The 17,359-nt window shown below is 35.7% G+C and overlaps 2 protein-coding genes across 12 annotated transcripts in view; one reads left to right on the top strand and one right to left on the bottom strand.

Moving 5' to 3' along the window:
* The window catches only part of LOC110115934, a 41,295-nt gene extending 25,019 nt beyond the window's left edge, over positions 1-16,276 (bottom strand). For 10 of the 11 annotated variants that reach the window (XR_002305404.2, XR_003700846.1, XR_003700849.1 and 7 more), the window contains exon 1: positions 5,701-6,121. Coding sequence is in view for 1 of the 11 variants with exons in the window: in XM_028695173.1 (XP_028551006.1) it covers positions 5,701-5,926 (226 nt within the window). In the remaining 10 variants the exon portion in view is untranslated. Of the gene's footprint in view, positions 1-5,700; positions 6,122-15,585 lie in introns of those variants that run through there. The other variant, XR_003700854.1, reaches the window with a different exon arrangement.
* LOC110115935 (nodulin-related protein 1-like) lies at positions 11,560-12,262 on the top strand. The gene has a single exon (XM_020849349.2). The coding sequence runs from the start codon at positions 11,623-11,625 to the stop codon at positions 12,058-12,060; it is 438 nt and encodes a 145-aa protein (XP_020705008.1). The 5' UTR covers positions 11,560-11,622; the 3' UTR covers positions 12,061-12,262.
* Positions 16,277-17,359: the final 1,083 nt, after the last annotated feature.

Genomic DNA, 17,359 nt, shown 5'->3' with positions numbered 1-17,359 from the left:
TTTTCCTCATTTCCGCTCACATGGTTATGTGGAACAATTAGGCTGCTTATATCTAAAAATAGAGGAAATGGTAAACATGTTTCCTAGACTATTTGTGCGGGAACTATTTTAGTCTCAGAATATTTAAAAGTGTCAATTTTAGTCCCATAACTACTCGAATATAATAAAAAATAGTTCCACAGTTAAAATCATAATGTAAAATTCACGAAATGAGGTGTGGAATAAGGGTACTTTTGAAAAATAAAATTTAAAAGTGTCATGAACTGCATGAAATACTCTCATTTTGAAAAATAAGGTTTGGTTAGATGTTATTTGAATATTAGTATTATTTAGATATTAATGTTATTGAGATATCTTGTTATCAATAAAGTGTAATGTTAATTTAGTTTTATCATATTTAAACACTGCAATTGTATTTATAGTGATTAATTATGATTATGCTTTTTTTCATTATTTATATTAGCAATCAAATAGCTTGGCATTTAGATATGAATAGATACGAGACTTATCTAAATCACATAATTTTCAAAGCAATTAAAAGAGTTAGTTGGCTTTTTCCTATTTTGCTGGATGTACGATAAAAATGTCATTCTAATCTCTCGTGATTAAGGTTTCGTTTGGGACGACTTTCTTATTGCTTTCTAAAGCAGCTTTCTAGCGCAATAAAAAAATCGTCCCAAATGAAACCTAAAACAGTAAAATTTGTAAAAGACATCTTCTTTACCAGTGGAAAAAATAATCCTACATAACCCCATTAAATGATGTTAGTCTATGAAGAGCAATATCTAATTAATACTATAAGATCTATTTTAGGTAACTCATGATATTTTAGAACCATAAATCCTGAAAATAGAACTAAGTTCAAGGGCTCTTTCATAATAAGAAATTCAAGTTGCGCCTTTAGGCATTTCCTAATGTTATTACTTTAATCACAATCAAATATACATTGCAGACAATTAAATAATCTCCTCAAAAGTGAAATGTTAGACTACCAACTTCAAAAATGGGAAGTGTATATTCAAGTATGATAAAAAAAATGAAAATTATGATGGACTTCTGATAAATTGTCATCAAAATAAAATATAAATGATATTTATGGAACTTATATATAAACGAATATGACTTACATCTACATGTCATCAAAATAAAATTTAATTGAAATTTACAGAATTACTATTTAAATATGCTACTAACAAGATAACATTACATAGTATTAGTAGTTGAACTAAATACAGTCATAATGTTACATTACAATGTTACATTACTTAACTAGTTCGCATTATTAAATAATAATTTCATAAAAGATTTATTTTGATGCCATCTACGTGCTGCCAAAATAACTTGCAGCTAATGTCAGACTATGTAACAGTTAAAAGAAAGAACATTATCCAGTACACACTCCATGGTCTGCCCTTCGCTAATCAAGCCTTCAAAATGGCCATTCAAACAAAATTACAATCTCTAAGTCTAGAAGATCTTTACTCCCTCCTATATAGTGAAGAAACAATCTCAGCACAGAAATTGCTCGCAACCTGCAACTCCTTCAAATCATTGAACATCCTATAATGACAGCAATAACCTAAGGCAGAAGGCACCCGACACTCTTCAATTCTATCCTAACTGTGGTCACACACCTCATGGTCCCTACAAATTAGGCCGTTTAACCTTATATGGTTCCAGGGGAGGCAAGGCCTCTTCTCCTTTAATTGACAATAACAACCATAAAGCTCTGAGTATTATTTTGTCCCAACCCTCAACAAACTGGTATCTTGATATGGGTACAACATCACATATTAAATATGATGCCATAATAGAACAATCCTACAGCATATAAAGGCTACCAATAGGTTACTTTGGGCAACAATCACTCCCTCAATTATAACTGCTAACACCGACATCCTACCCATGCCAACTAGTAAGATCCTTCTCTCTAATTTCTCCACATTTCAAATATTCGCTACAATCATCTTTCAGTCCAATGCCATAATAATGGCAATGCTTGTTTCATTTTCTTAGATGCCAATAGCTACCAAATAAAGGAATCAAATACTAATCACCTCCTAATATCGAGGCCTAGCCACAAAGGTCTCTATTTAGCCCATTTATTTACTTCAAATCATGGTTTAAAATTGTGCAATCAAAGGCTCTCCTCTACGCCAGCGCGTCGAAGTGGATGATTGAACCCGTTATGTGAGGCATACGTCTTGATTCTACTAAGGCACACATTGAGGCGTGCTTCACCTCAATTGTGTGAGGTGTTTGCCTCGAAATAACATGAAATAAAATGATTTAAAAACCTAAACCTAATGTCAAGCAGCGTTTATACCTCATCGTTCCTGTTCGAATTCGTCTTATGCACCACACCATCTTCTTCGCCTCTTAGTTCCAATTTGACTTTGTCTACTGTTCAACTACGTATGATGTTTGAATTCGTCTACTGCACAACACCTTCTTAGAAGACATTCCATGTTCGTCTACTATTCGACGACCTGCTTTGTTTGATCGAAAGTCAGGAATGTTCAAAGACGTTCTTCCTATTCGAACAACGAGAGTTTGCTCGTTGCTGAGGTGCACATCAATTTCAAGAACTCGTGTGTTGTGAATAGCCCTTAGTTTTTTTTTTTTTTTTTTTCCTTTTTTCTGTTGGAGCTTGCATATGTCATCAGAAAGCTCTTGTTTTACTACCTTAAATGTTGAATCTACACTTTTTTGAGAATTTGCATGTGAATTTGATTATTTTTGTAGCCAGATTTGCCCATAAAAGTTAATGAACTACGTTTTATTGGGAAAGATAGAATTTTCAACTGAACTATTTTTTATGTTATTTTATTATTGTAATGTTTGAATTTTAATTCAATCTTACACAGTTTACTTGTTAATGTATATTTTATGCATTGTTTGTGTTTCATATATATGGTAATTTATTTTTTTATGTTCACTTTTAATATATTATTCGATTATTATGCAAAAAATATATTTATTTTGAATTAATGCAATTTTCTAATTTTAAGGCTTACGCCTCAAAACACCTTGAGGCTTACGTCACGTCTCACAAATGAAAAACACCTCAATACCCAATTGAGCAATTTTAAACATTGCTTCAAATATATCTCAACTTAAGAACCTAACTTTTGTCTCCACTCTATTGACCATGGACTTGTGGCACCGTAGACTAGGCCAATCCAACATCTCCATTTTATCTACTATAACTAAAAGCAACCCGACAATATATACTTTCCCCAACACCCTATTTTGTAACTCATGACATATAACAATGAGTCATAATTTTTCAATTTCTACATCCCAGTCACTTAGTTATAAACTTCTTGAACTTATGCATTCTGATGTATGAGGATTGTCTCTGATCATTTCACTTAATGGATACAAATATTGTGTTTCTTTAACTAAAGGTTATTCTCGTTACCATCGAGTCTTTCCCTTGAGAACAAAATCAGCAATAACTTCTGAATTTATACACTTCAAAACATGATAGAAATTTTCAAAAACATGATCCCTCTAACCTCAACATAGTTGCCCAATTCCTACCATATACAACAACAAACTATAACGCCACATCTTCTCATGCCTTAGCTGCCTCTTCAAACACAACATCCCACATCCACTACTCATCCACCCTACATCTCACTTACCATCAAGCTCCATTACCCTTGGCTCCTGCTCCCCCACCCTCAACACTCCCACCAGACACCCAATGCAAACCCACTCAAAAACCGGTCACCTTAAATCAAATAAAATACTCAACCTACACCATCATTGCACCTCGAGTGATCCTACCTACTACTCATCTATTGTCAAAAAGGAGAAATAGCGAAAAATCATGCATCAAGAAATGCATTAGAGGTGCATATCACTTGGTTACTAGTACCCCCTCTCCACATCAAAATATTAATGGTAACAAATGGATTTTGAAAGTCAAGTACAACTCGAATAGTATGGTTTCTTGAAACAAAGCACTTTTCGCACAAGATTTTAAACAAGAACTTGGCAATGGCTTCACTATAACCTTCAAACCCATCACCTACAGCAATTCTATCCCACAATTGCTAACTCATACATTTGGATGCTTTCGATGATTTTCCCCACATCACCCTAAATGAGAAAGACTAAATGGACCAACCACCAAGTTTTCACAACCCAAAACATTCAAATCACATGTCTTTTATAGAAGGTCATATACAACCTCAAGCACGAGCCACAATAGTGGTTCACCACCTTTACTGACTCTCTACAACTTGGATTCTCAACATCACAATATACATCCTAATTTATGTAGATGATATTCTACTAAGTGATAATAACACCAGTGTCATCAATGAGCTTCTTCAAAAACTATAGAACCAATTCAACATGCATCACCTTGGTAGCATTTCTCACTTCCTCTGACAACAGGTCTTACCCACCACTTATGTATTTCATCTCAACCAATCATCATATGCACAAAAAATTCTTCATTGACTCAGTATGTCGAATTCCAAGCCCATTCAAAACTCGATAGTAGCTAGATCACCTATAACGGGCTCCTTGAATCGTTTTTCAACAATCCCACTCACTATCATCATCTTGTGGGAATTACTTAAATATCTTACCGCCACTAGACCTAGTCTTTCTCTTGCTGGAAACAAGTTGTGATAGGACATGCATGTACCTCTCAATGTCCATCATCATCTTCTCAAATGTCTTCTTCACTACATAAAGGGCACAATCACCTTCGGCCTACCCATATACAAATGCAACAACATGTTTAAACCAACTCAAACTTTGACGGAACAAGAGACCCGCATGACCAAAAGTCAATTATATGTTTCTACACATACTTAAGCAAATCCTTCATTTCCTTGTGTGTCAAGAAGCAACTACTATAGCATGCTCATTAATTGAAGCCAAAAATTGAGAGCGCTCATTACTGCAGTTACAGATATCATACGGCAGACTGCTTCAAGAGCTAGACATTCCACAACCTTCAACAACAACACTATATTGTGATAACATTTCAGCAATGCTCCTAACAAACAATCTTGTCTTCCATACTTGCACAAAGCATGTCGAAATAGACTATCATTGCATCAGAGACTACATCAAATCCAAATAAATCTCTCTTGATCACATCGCTCCTGATCAACTTGTGAACATTTGTATAAAAGCATTCTCCATCACATGCTTTCAATATTTACGAGACAAGTTGTCCATCCATGCTTCGACCTCCACCTTGCGGGAATATGATCATGTGAAAACAACATGCAGCCATTATAAAAAATCTGTCCTGAAGTCCACTACCACTGCAGTAGTAATCATCCATCCATCCATCCAAAACCACCAAATCCATATGTACCCTTCATCAAAAACAAACTATGTCCTTTCCTATCATCCTATGCTATGCCTTGTATATAAAGCAGGTTACTGTATCTCTTATAGATGTGAGAGTATAAAATGAAATGAAAGGTTTCTTCGCACAAACAGCTCTCTTTATTCCACTTCTCTCGATTTTCAGCTTAATTACCTTTATCAGGTCATTCTAAATAACAATACATTATTGAAGAAACATTACGATGAATCAAACACATTAATATAATAATATAAGCAAGTGAAAGAAGCTTGCCCTAAACTTGCCGGTGTTCCAAAAAGAAGACAGCTAAAAACTCAGAAATCGGGGAAAAAAGTATTGAAGCAATCCTGTTATACCTGGAGTAGTCCACAGAAGAACGGAAATGGAGGTAGCAATAGGAATCGCCACAGTAAGTGCTTGAGATAACAGAGGAAGCCGAGTGCGCATTGACGAAAGAACAAAGGTTGATTTAGAGGAATCAGAAGCTTTGAAGCGTCTCCCGTTTGATTTCCATATTCTCTGTGAGATTGGGGGAGAAAGATGGTCATGGAGAGCTACAGAAGATGAACGGGATGAAAGCATCGTTCTTCAAAGATGATAAGGGCCAAAGGTTCGTTTGTTATTTTCTCTTTTTGAAAAATGGCTGTGGCTTTTTGGCGAACTAAGTCCCCAACAATCGTTATTTACACTTTCGCTCTTTAAGGAAGATTCGAAAACTTGGGCCGGGGGTGCGTTTGTAATTACCCAAAAGGTGGGTTTACAATTTCATTCTCAATGATTTTAAAAAAAAAAACTTTGTATAGGGATATATAATTTGAAAATTTTATGCTTAAATTATCTTATATTTATTTGTATTATAAAATTTAATATTTCTAAAATTTGAATAAACTTTTTTGTCTCTATCATTTCAAAATTTTTAGTAAATTATTCTTCAACCAATCAATTTAAATCAAAATAAATTTAGAATCAACTAAATTTATTTTCAAATTAGTGCAATATAATTACGAAGCAGATCTAATGGCTTTCAAGCTGTGATATTATATTAAAATATTTTAACATAATGTTTTTTTTTTCATTCAATTAGTGTTATAACTTATATTATTCTTATTCATAGATAATAATTTTTATATTTAGAAAAAATATTAAAAGAAAAATAATTTTTTATGGCTTTACCATAATCTAAGAGTTGGATTTAATTTTAATTTTAATTTTGATTTTAGCTATTGAAAGATTGACTAGTAGCATATAATGAGACCATCAATTTTAATTTTAAAACAATAATTTTGATTCACATTTTATAATAAAATATCACATCATGTATATTATTACTTTTTATTTAAATTATATTTATTTTATTTCTATCAAATTATATATGTTTAATAATCTGGAACAGTCGGGACGAACCGTCGGGACGAACTGAACCTGAGAGTTTCGTCCCTTGACGACGAAATTGGCATTTAATTTCGTCTGGACGATCTGCTTCACTCTCTGGTCCAGAGGAGATCGTCCCGGGACGATCGGGAACATCGTCAAGGACGATCCTGCTTAATAAATATCTAAATAGTGTCGATTTTGAAGAGAGAGAAAGCCCAGGAGAGAAAAACGAAGGGAAAAGAAGAATAGTGGATTTTTGGGCGACTTCGACTAGTTTTCGTCGATCTCCGTAGTTGGGAAAGTTAACCGACTCGAGGTAAGGCACATTCCGCCTTTCTCAATTTACAGAAATGAGATTTTGACAACTTTTCTGTTCCGAATTTTGTTTCCGTTAGCGAATTTTTGGTGTTATTTTCTTATGACAAAGATTTTACCGCGTAACTTTTGGTATGTTTCTGAAATGATAATTGTGCACGTTTTGATTATTTTCTGGAAGATTTTTACCATATATTTTGGATTCTGCAGCATTTTAATTGATTTGCAAGTTATCAGGATGTTGAAAAATGTTACTTCAGTACAGTAAAAATCTTATAATGTTGTTGTGGATATTCTGTGGTAATTTGGTAAATTTCTGAATCTGTGAATTTTGTGTAAATTCTGTATACTGTCGTTATGCCACTGATTTTTCGTATGAATTCTAATTTTTTTGAATTGATACATTAAATGAATTAAAGTGTTTGTATGCTATCAAAAGGGAGTTATAAGGGGCCAGGATCCTTTGAGATTCTGTCTGTGTCAGGAAAATCTGAAATGAGCTCTGAAATCTAAAAATAAGTTTTGTTCCGGAATTCCGAATATATGTTCTGTTCTGTTCTGGTGCTATAAGCACAAAGGGAGGCATAAGGGGCCAGAATCCGTTGAGATTCTGTCAGTGTCTGGGAATGGAGGCATAAGGAGCCAGAATCAGTTGAGATTCTGTCAGGGTCAGAGAATCTGATGTTTGATATCTGACAATCTGTTCTTATTTTACGAATGATCTAATATGACGATTCTGGTTATTCCATACGATTCCGTCTGCTCTGTGACATGAAAGCTTTATAATATTTGTTCTGAACTCTGACTTGAAATGACTTCAGTTTTCTGTATCAGTTGTTTGATTTCTGATTGGTCAAGTATATGTTCTGTCTTTTCTATGATTTCCGTACGGCTATTTTCTGATGTATTTTCTTATGTGAATTTCTGATGATTTGGATGGGTGAGTGGTGTCTTGCTAAGCTGTTAGCTCATCCTTATTTTCTGCGTGGTTTTCAGATTCTGGGAAAGGGAAGGAGGTCTTGGACTAGAAGTTCAGAGTCTGATCTGTGATTAGGTATTTTGTATTTTTAATTTTTATACAGTCATGACTTTTCTGTTCTGTTCTGTTCTTTTTGTCTGCAGCCATGAACTGTATCTGTATATGATTATTTTGATAAAAGAAAAGATAGATGAACTGTTCTGTATTTGGATGTTTATAGTAGCACTGTGTTTTTCTGTCTATACGATATTTGGAAGAAAGTATAAAGCAAATTCCAAAGCTAGATCCTGGATTTCAATGGCTCCGTCGCGACCCGATGCGAGCGGGATCCGTCCCGGTCCGGTTGGGTTGTGACACTATAGATACTACGCAATATTCATTGATGACATCATTTGATACTGCTGTCTCTATATAATGCACAGCAAAAATGAAATGCTACTCAAATTTAAACATCTAACTAATCTAATCAACACTCATTTCCAATCTAAAATTCAAGCTCTCCGCTCCGATGGGGGAGAAGAATACGTTAGCTCTACATTCAAACAATTTCTCTTCGATCACGGCATCAGACACGAGCTCAGCTGCCCCTACACACCCGAACAAAACGGAGTTTCCGAGAGGAAACATCGTCATCTATTAGACACCGCACGAGCTCTTCTCCATACAGCAAGTCTACCACCTACATTTTGGGCTGAAGCCATCCAAACTACTAATTACCTCATCAACAAGCTACCCACATCCTCTCTTCATCATCGCATTCCACATCAACTTCTCCACAAACAAAACCCCTGCACCACCTCCACCCCTTGCCCATTATCATCCTATGACAACACGCCTTTAAACAGGACATTTAAAACCCAAAAAGATATTCGATTTACTTGTTGTAAGAGATATGTCCATCACCTCATCCTCATACACGCAAGCGCTCAAAATGCCTCACTGGCATGATGCAATGTCTGAGGAAATCTCAACCCTCATCAAACAAGGCACATGGCAGTTATCACCACCTCCTGTTAACGCTCCAGTCCTAGGCTATAAATGGACTTACCGGCTCAAGAAACATCCAGACAGCACAGTCGATCGTCACAAGGCGCGGTTAGTCGCCCAGGGATATACTCAGCAATATGGCATCAACTATAAGGACACGTTCAGTCCTGTAGCTAAAATGCCGACGATCCGCGTCTTCCTCATCATTGCCCTGCACAAAAACTGGCCCACTCTCCAGTTCGACATAGCCAACGCATTCCTCCATGGTGAGCTCAACGAGGAAGTGTATATGCAACAACCGCCAGGTTTCATAGATACTGATCACCCCCATCATGTATGCAAGCTGAAAAAGGCCATCTATGGCCTCAAGCAAGGTCCGAGGCAGTGGTTTCAAAAGCTCATGGATTTCCTGCTTCGCTTCGGATTCCAATTCAGCAAGTCTGATCCATCTTTGCTAACGTATCACTCTGCCACTACCGAGCTCTATCTGCTCATCTATGTAGATGACTTGCTCTTAACAGGAAACCATCCACCCACAATTCAGAAGCTTCTGCTTCAGCTACAACAGAACTTTGCGCTCAAACAAATGGGCTCTGCCAGTCTCTTTCTCGGCATTCAGATCGACCATACAAAGTCCAGCCTCTTTCTGCAACAGTCTCATTACGCCCGTGAGCTCCTTCATGCCTCTGGATTCGATCTATGCAAACCCGTAGCAACCCCGCTTTCACCCAAATGCTTCAGATCATCTCCAGACAATCCATTATTTGGTGAACCAACTCTATATCGTCAGTTGGCAGGCTCTCTGCAGTACCTGACGGTCACTCGACCGGACATTGCATTCGTCACAAACGTAGTCTGCCAGCATATGCACGCTCCCACCCTCAAAGATTTTCAAACCTTAAAGCATCTCCTCAAATACATTCAGGGCACCCAAAACTATGGCATCCCCTTCTCCACCGGCGACCTGACACTTACATCCTACAGCGACGCCGACTGGGCATCGGACACATCCGACTGCAAATCTATTTCAGGATTTTGCACATTTCTCGCGGGCAATCTAATTTCCTGGAGTGTGAAAAAGCAAACAATAGTGGCGAAATCCTCCACAGAGGCTAAGTACAGATCGCTCGCCGCAGCAACCATAGATGTACTCTGGCTGCGCCGCTTACTGCAAGATTTCCAAATACCTCAGCTTCAACCAACGCCGATCTACTGTAACAGCATCTCTGCGATTGCTCTCGCGCACAACCTTGTATTCCACGCTCGGACGAAGCATATTGAGATCGATCACCATTTCATCAGTGATCACATCAAACATCGCAACATTGAGGTCTCTCATATCAGCTCCTCCGATCAACCAGCTGACATACTCACCAAAGCTCTTCCGACAGCCCGATTCACCGAGCTCAGATCCAAACTGACCATTCGGCAAGCCAACGGTCACTTTGAGGGGGGCTGTTAGCACAACAAACGGCCACTTACCATAATCATTTTCCACTTCACGGTCCAGAGCACTAGTCTGACCTGGCAGACTGTTGCCAACGACCTCTGCTTCTCCAACCGTCTCCTTCCCTCAGCTCTATATAAACACTGTATTCGAACCAGAGTATTTTATGCCTTTGGAGATAGCTCTCTCCATCAATGAAGCTTTCTAAGTTTTCTATCTGCTATTTCTATTATCTTTAAATACTTGCAGGTCTATTACGAGCATGGGTTGGAGGGTTTTCAATTGTACTCGCCATCAACCAAATTAAGCATATAGTTATATAAAAGCTAAATGAATGACTTATTAGTTCTGCATAGATGTCCTATAATGCCTACTTTTAGGGTATTATATGCGCTTTACCAATATTTTGAGGAATTATATCATGGAAAGGCAAATTATATCTCTAAGACTTTGATGCCATATCATATAAATAGATAATTAAAAATCTGCCGACACAAGGGAAAAGGGACATTCTAGAAGCTCAGCTTGCCCAGTGAAGAATATTCAACTCCCCAACGGCCATTATTAAATCTCCCATTCTACATCACAAATTTATTTATTTTTTATTTAAATGAGAGACCAAAATAATAAAGTATGATTTCACCTTCAAGTGGCCAAATCATCCAAAAATATAAAATAAAAACTGGTCCACATAAATTATGAGTGGCAACCAAACCAACACGCATTCTACAATTATTGATATTATAAAAATAAAAAAAATTAATTTTTTTTATAAAATATTCGATATATAAATAAATAAAAATTAAATCATATAATTACTATTTTAAAAAATTATTTTAATTGCAAGTAAAATAATGCCATACAAAAATTCAGATATTCTCTTGCATCTAAAAAATAATTTTATTATTCTCTAAAATTATATGAATAATTTACATATATATCATACAATTCTTATATATTTACATATTTAATACATAATTTTTATATTATTTTTATAATATCTAAATCCTTAAATAAATATTAACTTTAATTATTAAATATATAAACATAAAAAAGTATGTGATATTTATGTAATTATAAACATTTATCTTCCTATATAACGAAGCGAAGACTTCTCCTCCTCCCACCCTCATCATTCATCAAAGTCTTTTCTCCTCTCCACCTTCTATCCTAGCCATGGCCACAGACCCTGAAAGAACAGAAACCCCAACTGATTCCATCCACCACAAATCCTCCTCCTCCGATCTCTTCTCAAGCGCAAAGGTACTGGCTGACGCCGCCAGATCCGCCGTCAGCCATGACGGCGGCGCCCTCGATAAGCCGAAGGTGGCTGAGGCCAGCGAAGACGTCCTCGACGCCGCCTCTGAATATGGAAAGCTCAAAGAGAAGGGCTATGGAAGCTATGTAGATAAAGCGCAAGGTTATCTTCATCAGTTTCACTCTTCAGATCAGAAGCCCGCTCATCCTCCACCTCCTCATGAGGAGAAGTCAACTCCCAAAGAAAAGTCAACTGATCCAGTTGAACAGTCAACTCCTGAAGAGCATAAGTCATCTGGCGGCTTTGGTGGATTTGGAGATTACGTTAACGTAGCAGAGGGCTTCTTCAAGAAGTAACTGTATGTTTAAGCTACTATATATATATATATATGCTTGATATTATATTTTTATTTTGGTAAAAAAGTGTGGTAGAATTGTAATTGTAGTTTTATTTGTTGGAACTATGTGCACTTGAGTTGACTTAGTGAGTGATGCTATGTGAAATTAATGAGAATTTCATGTTTATTTTTGGTTTGATTAAAATAATTTCTACTGTTAATTGGGCTTCCCTAATATGAAGTTTTTCTGAAAAAAAAAAAAAAAAATCTTTTTATGTAATTATGTATATATATTTTTGACACCTGAGTGCTGCATAAGTAAAAAAAGTAAAGTTTAGAGATTTGATATGTAAATATAAAAGAATCATGTGGTATAAATGTAAATTATCTATCCATCCAATGTATTTTTCTTAACTTTTATAAAATATTAAGGTTTCTTTTGGGACAACTTTCTTACTATTTTCTAAATTAGTTTTTAGTATTGTACGGTATCAAAAAATTATCTTGATCGGGCACGAATCTCGAGGCAAAAATCAAGTTGGAAACTTCAAAAATTAAATCCGGGATCATCTGAACTCCGATTTCTGTAAACTTAATGTCGAACTGATCGTCTCGAAAATACGAACCCAACGATACCAAAATCGACTCAATCCGAGCCCAAATGAGTCCAAATCAAGGACCCAAAGAGCTGTTGGAAGGTTCAAACCACAAATTGAGTTATCAAACGGTTTCCAAACACAACGATCTTATAGTCTAATCGAGCGACTCGACGAGACAAATCCAATGAGCCCGAGATCGTCGAATTCTGAAATCATTAAGACCTTCAAATGTCTGCTGAATGGCCCACGATCAAGGGATTCAATATCAGTCGTCCATTCAAACCACTCCCGATTCGCCCCTGATCTCTCACCTATTTACAGGTCATGCCACTCTATAAATCTATAAATAGACCTCTCATTTCTCTTGTGAGGGGGCAGAAGCAAGAGAAGAAGGAGAAGGAAAGAAGGATAGGAGGGAAGAACTCCTCGACTACTGCCGCAGGAATTCTGTCCAAGTGACGCCAGAATTCCGCCCGACCTCCAAGTGACGCCAGAATTTCGTCCGACCTCCAAGTGACGCCGGAGTTCTGTCCGAATACCATCTAACGTCATAATTCTCCTCGGCCTCCAACTGACGTCAGACTTCTACCCGACGCCGGACCTCCGCTCGTCGCTAAGTTTCTACCCGATGTCGGACTTCTGCCTATTGTCGGACTTTCATTAGACATATATATGATGTTGGATTTCTCTCCATTGCTGGATGTCTACCTGACGACGTCTTTCTGGCCTCTATCGCCAGACAACAGTCCTTCTGACTAACGTCGCCCACCGACTACAGTCCTTCTGGCCTCCGTCGCCTGCCGACAACAGTCCTTCTGACTAACGTCGCCCGCCAACTACGGTCCTTCCGGCCTTCATCACCCGCCAACAATGGTCCTTCCGACTTATGTCGCCCGCCGACTACAGTCCATCCGACCTCTGTCGCCCGCCGACTACGGTCTTTCTGACTTACGTCGCACACCGACTACATTCCTTCAAACCAAACAAACACATAAATAATGATGCTATGTATTCTCACCATGTAATGCACTCTAAAAGATATACATCAAGCTAAGGCCTTCCCTCGAGGAAGGACCTCATTTGTAATCAACTACAATACTAGTGGATTCATTTAAACTGAGCTAGTCCCGTGATTTTTTCCCTTTTTAGGGGTTTTTCACGTAAAAATCTTGCTGTCTCTAGTGGATGACACACCCTCTCTTTTATCTGATTGCGTGCCAGATTTTCGTACAATGCTAAGACATTAAACTTTATATTTCTCTACCGCCGCGAATACACCTGGACGCAACAAGTATAAAATTTTTAAAAAATTTATACTAAAAAGTTAATTTAGAAAGCAATAAGAAAGTTGTCTCAAATAAAGCTTAAATTTAAGGCTTCATTTGGGATGGCTTTTTTACTATTTGAAGTAACTTTTTAGTTACTTCAAGAAGTAATAAAAAACCGTCGCAAACAAAATCTAAAACTCTGATTTATAATAGTTGAAGCATGTATTGCTTCACAAAAAAAAAAAAACATTAGGCTTCAATCATATACTCTAACAATGCTTATGCAGAATGCTTGGCAGCAAATAGTTATAAGTTCTTCTTAAAGATAAATATATTCATTATATGACCTTTTATCCTTTGAACATTTAAGATATAGAAATTTATTTCATAGCCATACTGGTTTTGAATTCAACAAGTTTAGTAGATATAGTTTGATTCAATGAATCTAGATGAATATGGCCAAAATGATGTGAATGCTAGGCCAAATAAGCATAAATCAAGCATTTAAAAGTATAATCGAAATTTTTTAAGGCATTTTGTATGTTTGTAGTTGAAATAGTGTTTTGATTAGACGAATCCATTGAGTCTAAGAATGTACAATTCTAACTTTGTTGACTTGTCGATATGCCCAAAATTATGAAAAGATATCAAGGTTACATGTTCGCATCATCCGATTAAGGAGATGGAAGTCTAGTAGAAAGGATGAGAACATCTTAAAATATTGGAATAGTCTATATTTCTACTAAATTAAAAAGGACACGAAGATTTCGGAGCCCACCTCCTTCTAGGTCATCGCTTGTGGCTAATTATTGACTAACACTCGACACCCACTATCAAGTATAAACCAACACATATATGTTCCTTGTTAGTAGTCATATGACACATGCTAACATTGGTGTTGGTTGATATCTACCAAAAAACAACATTAGATGTGCTTCAATCATCAACCTCTAACATAAATCCCTCCATTAATTCGCCTTATCCACCCTCCTATTAAAAAATGACCAAATTGGTCGTCTACCATCTCACAACTTTTGATATCCTCTACACAATGTGCACAAAGATAAGTGTCACGTTTTTATTGGAGTCCGAAGTATATTCAAACTTTGCACATAATAATTTCTCCTATGTTTAAAATAGATGCAACATTTTTAAAACTCAATGTAATGTAGATCAAGATTTTAATATTAAGATATAAAGATTATATCTTAAAATTTTGTTAGAATATCAATTTTGATGAATGTTCAATAATTTTAGTAAAATTTTATTTAAAAAAAAATCTGTGAATTCTGCATGATACTCTTTCAATTTCACCCATAGTCTGATTAAACTTCTCAAGACAAACCAAAATAAAAATATGAATAATTTTCAATATAAATAACAAAAGTTACTGAAAGCTAAAACCAGTAGCATCAATAATTTTCTGAGAAAAATATTTAGGCAGCTATGCATTGCATGTCATGCATTACACTTGGTATTTATTTTGAAATAGGTGTTAGAGTTATAACCCTGTCAAATTAGGTGTAAAGTATTTCAAATGTTGAGGTTTTGAAAATTTTAATATTTAGTTAGATGAAAAAGGAATACAAAATAAAATAAAGTAAATATAGTATGAATCATTCTAGTTCAATTTCTAGGTAAGGCAAACTAGCACAGTTTTGAGCAAAATTTATTTACACCAAAAGCAAGTTTGTTTTATCATCGCCAACCATTGCCAGCCACCGGCGCAACACTTGCCAGACCCACCACCATTATCGACTGTCGTCAGTCACCACTACCGTTGTTGACCACCACCTCCAGTTACTATCTTCAACGGCGCCATCTCCACCCGCCACCGGCAACCGTCGTTGCCGCCGCGCTACCCGCTATTGGTCACCACCTTCTGCTTTCGACTTTCGCCGCCGCCACCGCCAATCGATCATCACTATTTTCAAACTTTACATTACATTCATTTAACTTCAAACCAAACGAAAAAAAAAACATTAAACTGAATTTACTTTACACTTATATATCCAAATAACTCAAAAAAATATTCCTTTTACATTGTTTTCCATTTAAACTGATATTTCTTTTTTAGTCAATCAAAGAGCCATAATAATTTCTTATGTAATTTATAATTGATTTTGGGACTTCATAGTTGATATAAGGGAATAGTGGGTAGCACTAACAAGAAAATTTGAAGAATAAATGGGCATATTTGCAAATAAATAATTAGTGACAGACTAAACTCAAAAATATTAGAGACTAAAATATAGAAATTTGATTGCTTATATTTGAGATCTGATCATCCTCAAACCTATAAGTGGAAAGAACAAATTGTTTTAAAATACTATTCATATCAGAATATATCCCACTGAAATTTTTCTTGGATGAAAATTTATTTTGTAATGAATATAATATATAATTAATTAATTATACTTAGAATTTTGACCATCACTTAATATTATATATATAGTAAACTAAAATTTTCATTCCCCCAAGAAAAGCTTAAAAATATAATTATAATTTAATACCAATCAATAAATAGGATAATTATATTAATTAACTCTAATATATAATTAATATTCTTAATCATTATCTTTACATAGGAAATCATTAACAAATTATAGATGATCTTTGCCAAACATTACCAAAAAAATCTCAAGGCATCTTGAATGCAATGTATTAGTCCCACTTAAGTAATAATAAGTAGATTGTTATGGAGAGATATCTTGAATCAGAACTAAAAATAATAAAAATTTTGATTTATTGAAATAGATTTTAGATCGAAGTTTGTAGTCGAGGAAAAGAGTCAAGCCGAAATTGAGTCACTCTTAACTTGATCTTGAGTTTGATTAATTAATCGAGCATGAACTTTATTCAATGAGTTCAAGCCAGCACCCGTTTATTATGAAAGAGAGAATGTTATTATTTAAGCAATTACTATAATAAAATGATAAAAAGAATGAAAAACTATAAGAAAAATAATAAAGAATCATAGTAATATAAGAGAGTGAAATATAATATTCAAACATTTTCAATAACTTTATACTTAAAAGTTAAAACTCTAAATATTAGTATTTTGAAGTATATTGTATATTACTATTTTTTAAACGAACAGCTAAGGAGCTAACGAGTCGAGTAGGGGTAGACTCAAATTTGGCTCGTTAACTCATCAAGATAGATTCACGAGCTATTTATCGAGCCGATTCTGAGCTGGTTCACGATTCAGCTTGACTCACTTACTGACAGTATAGTAAGTTACTGTGAAACCCCTTAAATAAAAAGAAAGCTAACTCTTAAACATCGATATGCCTTTTGGTGTAATGACTGAAATTTTCGTAAGAAAATCCACATTTGTTCATCCCGGAGCAATTCTGGGATGGGTAACCTACTGGGAAGTTATACCAACAGGACAAAACCGTGAGAATCTTAGGCCAAAACAGATAATATCTCGATTGTTAAGAGTTTG

Source organism: Dendrobium catenatum, unplaced genomic scaffold (assembly GCF_001605985.2).
Source record: "Dendrobium catenatum unplaced genomic scaffold, ASM160598v2 fragScaff_scaffold_621, whole genome shotgun sequence".
NCBI lineage: Eukaryota > Viridiplantae > Streptophyta > Magnoliopsida > Asparagales > Orchidaceae > Dendrobium > Dendrobium catenatum.
Note: the sequence above shows the minus strand (reverse complement) of the source record. Positions and strands in the feature narration are given on the sequence as shown.

Excerpts from the sequence above, each read along its gene's own strand:
- LOC110115935 (XM_020849349.2), top strand. The coding sequence starts at position 11,623 with ATGGCCACAGACCCTGAAAGAACAGAAACCCCAACTGATTCCATCCAC.